Source organism: Saprolegnia parasitica, assembly GCF_000151545.1.
Source record: "Saprolegnia parasitica CBS 223.65 unplaced genomic scaffold supercont2.677, whole genome shotgun sequence".
Lineage (NCBI taxonomy): Eukaryota > Oomycota > Saprolegniomycetes > Saprolegniales > Saprolegniaceae > Saprolegnia > Saprolegnia parasitica.
The window spans coordinates 1-3,997 of NW_012157071.1; the positions used below are offsets into that span (position 1 = coordinate 1).

General features: G+C 54.7%; 2 protein-coding genes across 2 annotated transcripts; both read right to left on the reverse strand.

Moving 5' to 3' along the window:
* Window positions 1–69: 69 nt before the first annotated feature.
* Window positions 70–2,060, reverse strand: SPRG_17621 (hypothetical protein; the record flags this gene model as incomplete). The annotated part of the gene is made up of 5 exons (XM_012356986.1): window positions 70–211; window positions 267–448; window positions 496–1,027; window positions 1,081–1,591; window positions 1,653–2,060. Coding segments are annotated over 5 exons (1,775 nt in total), but the record flags the coding sequence as incomplete, so codon positions are not given.
* Window positions 2,061–3,687: 1,627 nt separating this feature from the next.
* Window positions 3,688–3,945, reverse strand: SPRG_17622 (hypothetical protein; the record flags this gene model as incomplete). Its single annotated transcript, XM_012356987.1, has 2 exons — window positions 3,688–3,853; window positions 3,893–3,945. The coding sequence occupies 2 exons, from the start codon at window positions 3,943–3,945 to the stop codon at window positions 3,688–3,690; spliced, it is 219 nt and encodes a 72-aa protein (XP_012212377.1).
* Window positions 3,946–3,997: the final 52 nt, after the last annotated feature.

The window sequence follows — 3,997 nt, forward strand, 5'->3', positions numbered from 1 at the left end:
CGTCTTGGTGTCTTGCCTACAGAAAAACAAACGCTGTAAGATGCAGAATGCTTTTCTGGATCAACGCACCAGACGCGGATGTAGTCGACCGACATGTACATCGGAAACGAGTCGCAAATGTTGTTGGTCACCTTGTGCTCCCACGAACCCGGCTCAGGGTGCGTCGCGTTGCCGCGGCAGCCTCCGACTTGCCAGTTGGGCGGTGTGGCACCTACACAGTCGCTTAGTACACTGCCCGTTACTTGAAGAAGATGAAGCCAACGCACCCCAGGCCGACGCCATCGCGACGTTGAAGATGAAGTAGCTCGGCTCTTCGATCATGATCTTGGGGGGATTCTTCTCCTTCCCTGGCGGGCCCTGCGGCGGGTTGGTCAACGACGCTGACGGGATCTCAAAGATCGGCGCCCCCGCGAGGTTCCAGCGCACGTAGCCTTTGTCACCAATAACCCTACACAAACAATGAGCACCCTATCTTTCCTCAGATTAGAGACGTACCACTCGAGCTGGTACTTGTAGTACGTCGTGTATGCCTCAAAGCTGATCTGCCAGTTGGACGAGATAGCGTCCATTTGATACTCGAACGGCTCCATCATCTTGGTTGGCACCTGCCAGTCCTTGCGCGGGTTCTCGCACTTGGAGAACTGGCTGTCGCGATCGCAGAGGAAGCCACCCTTGTAGCCGTTGGCAATCGGAAAGCACGTCCCGTTGTAGTTGATGCCCCAATGAAGAGGACCCTTGCCGTCGATGAGGCCCAGATCTGCATGGAGGTCACGGCCCGAGCTAATGGTCTTGACGTCCCACTGGTTGTCGATGATGGGGCCGTTCTGTGCCTTGGCGACCGAGTCGTACTGCTGCTTGAAGGCCTCTACCGGTGTGCACCGGTGGTTGGCCGCGTAGCGTAGGCCCTGGTACCACGACTTGTGGCCGCGCGACGCGAACGCCGACGTCGGAATGTCGGCCATGTTGGCCCCAGGTGTTGTACACGTCTTTTCGTAGTAGCAAAAGAGATGGCCCTGGCCCTTGCGACCTAAGAATCCATGTCAGCAATATGATATTGGGCAAACGAACTGGTTCACAGACCTTGGGGATCGGTGTAGTTGGTTCGTTCGTACTGCATATCCGGGAACTTCAGACGGTACTCGTCCGGCATGCCCGGCGCGATCTGGATCGACGACGAGATATCACTGCCACCGCCTTCGAGAATGTCGATTTCGGGCGACCCTCGACCTTGGTACGGGTTCAAACCGTAGCCAGGGTTCGCATCGCACGCAGAGATGCGCTGGGACGTCCGGTACCGCTCGTCGCACTCGTTGTACGTCCAGGGCCAGACACGGTTGGTCGATGCTGCAAACAGCGCCCGGCCCAAATTGCCCATCATCCAAAGGCCCGGCCAGGTTGGGTAAAACCGAATTTCAGGAATCCGATCCATGGGTTTCACCGGAATGTCCTTGGTGCCGTCCCAGCGCTTGCCAGTCACGTGCGAGTTGAGCGACTCCTTGTTGGTAGCACCGGGCATCTTGGCCGAGATCTCGACAAAGCCGCCTTGGACGCAAAACTTGTTCCAGGTCTGCATCATCGCCGAGGCATACCACTAAACGGATATAGTAGACGAAATTAGCGCCTCCTTGGGACTCGTGATTGGATAGAACTACCATCTTCTTGGACGCCCACGCAGGCGCTTCCGACCAGACGTTGTAGAAGCTCACGTCAATCTCGCGCGAGTCGACGCGGATGTGGAACGAGCCGTTCTGCGTAATCGCGTTCTCGGGCGTGTAGATGCCAATCGCACGGTTGACGCCATCGGGAATGTCGAGCGCTGTCCAGAGATGGTCTTCGCCAGCCGTAAAGTTGCGGCCTTCGATATTGAACTCGTCGCTCATGACGAGGTCCCACGTCTCGCCGCGCGAGCTCGTGATCTGGTACTTGTCGGCGGGCGTGTCGACGTCGATCCAGATGCCGACGCCCGACTTGGCCGGCAGCGTCGGGTCGTTCTGGTCGGCGCCGAGGACGGCGACCGAGCTGCATGCCAGTAGCAGCAGTGTACTCTGGCGCATGCCCATGGTGAATTGCGTTCTGAACACAATCACTGCCTTTTCATCGTGCTGGTGTAAAAGCGGATGCGAGATCCAGCAGCGCGAATATGATGGATATCGATACACGGCAGCGACCAATCGGAAGCCGCGACACGCCATCTGGGTTCGAGTGTCAACGACATCTTTCACCGCAAGCCGACAGCCTGCCGGTACACTAGTATCCTGTAGCTAGGGTCAAATACTGTATTGACGCTTGCATGTACTGTAGCTGTTCCAGTTTTCATGCCGTGTTGGATGCATTGAAGTAGACTCGCAGCGCCGTAGGGTAGTATTCATAGCTGTAGAAGAGCTGTCCACGGGATGCCCGTGGCGACTTGAAGAGTCCGGAAAAGAATACTGAGGTGGAACCACCAATCCACCTCAGGCCCAACCACCTACCGGTACTTGTACGATTTGCTTGGTATGATCTGCTTGGTCATCGTCCTTCGCTTATGCATGCGGTATAGGAGCCAATAACGAGTTCCCTTCTTTCCTACTACACCAAGAAGAGCTGCTCTCTGTGTACACGCGTGCTCGCATCCAGTGCAGACGTTAACCAAGACGAGAACCCTCGACCTCGTGATCACCTTGCCACCTTGAGAATCAATCCAACCAATATTTGAGTGTGAGGGGTGGCTGTGCACAACGAGAAGACGCTGCTGCCGACGGCAAATGCAAGTCGAACAGTGTGGACTTGTACGTTGAAATCGCAGCGTGACCTCGAGTTTGGTGCCACCTTCGTCGACTACAGCACTGCGCCGAGTTGGAGAGTAGCCACAGGAGTAGCCAGTAACGCAGCGCACTGCCGAGGGCTCTCTTAATACTACATGGCCAGAGACTAGTACGCTGTCTTCGCAGCGAGGTCGTTCAAGGTTTGGTTTTTCTAGACCTTGGCTGGTCCAGCACGACAGTTGAACATTGGGACGCTCTCTTGGCGATGCATACGTTTGTGGATGCAACGTGATCGTTACTGCGCCGCACGCCACAGAGGAAAGCTCCTGTCTTCTCCTCTCACCCTTGGTAGTTCAGACGGGTGCATTTGACGTTTAACCCTAACTAATGAGCCGTTTCATCGCGCTTCTTCCTTGTGTTCTTTGTGGCACATGCCGAGCGTTGCCTTATTATGTCTCACCCTTGGTAGACATTTCAGCAAAGCATGGCGGTGCTGCTGGCGTCGGCACCTTCCTCTTTTCCGTCCAATCGAGTTGGAGGCACGAATTGATTCTAGATGTCACATAGATAGATAGATAGATAGATAGATAGATAGATAGATAGATAGATAGATAGATAGATAGATAGATAGATAGATAGATAGATAGATAGATAGATAGATAGATAGATAGATAGATAGATAGATAGATAGATAGATAGATAGATAGATAGATAGATAGATAGATAGATAGATAGATAGATAGATAGATAGATAGATAGATAGATAGATAGATAGATAGATAGATAGATAGCCGTGCTCTGGCGCGTCGGCGGAACGTGCTACATCCAAGAGAAAGCTAATCCAAGTTACCCGATTGAAGAGCAGACGACCGCTTCGCATCTGCGTGCCCAGCGTCCAACACAAAATGCTTCGGGATAAAACATCACATGTAATCGGCTCGTGTTACCGCGTGATCTGGACGTCACTTTGGGAAGGCTCCCGGACGAGAAAGTGGGAGCTGCTCTCGCTGTGCTTCTCGCGCCGGATCTCTTCCTGCTGGCGCGCCAAGACACCATTGTTGCGGCGCAGGCGCAGTACAAGGCCGAGGACAGACCCGACGACAGCAAGACTGCAGACACCAGCCATCGCGAACAACGGCGGGCCGTACGTGACGGCCTCGAGGTCGTACTTGGTGCACCGGGGCCCCGTCCAGACGTCCATGCACTTGCTGCGGCGGTTCACACACGAGCCCGTGACGCTAGCAGCCGCCGTG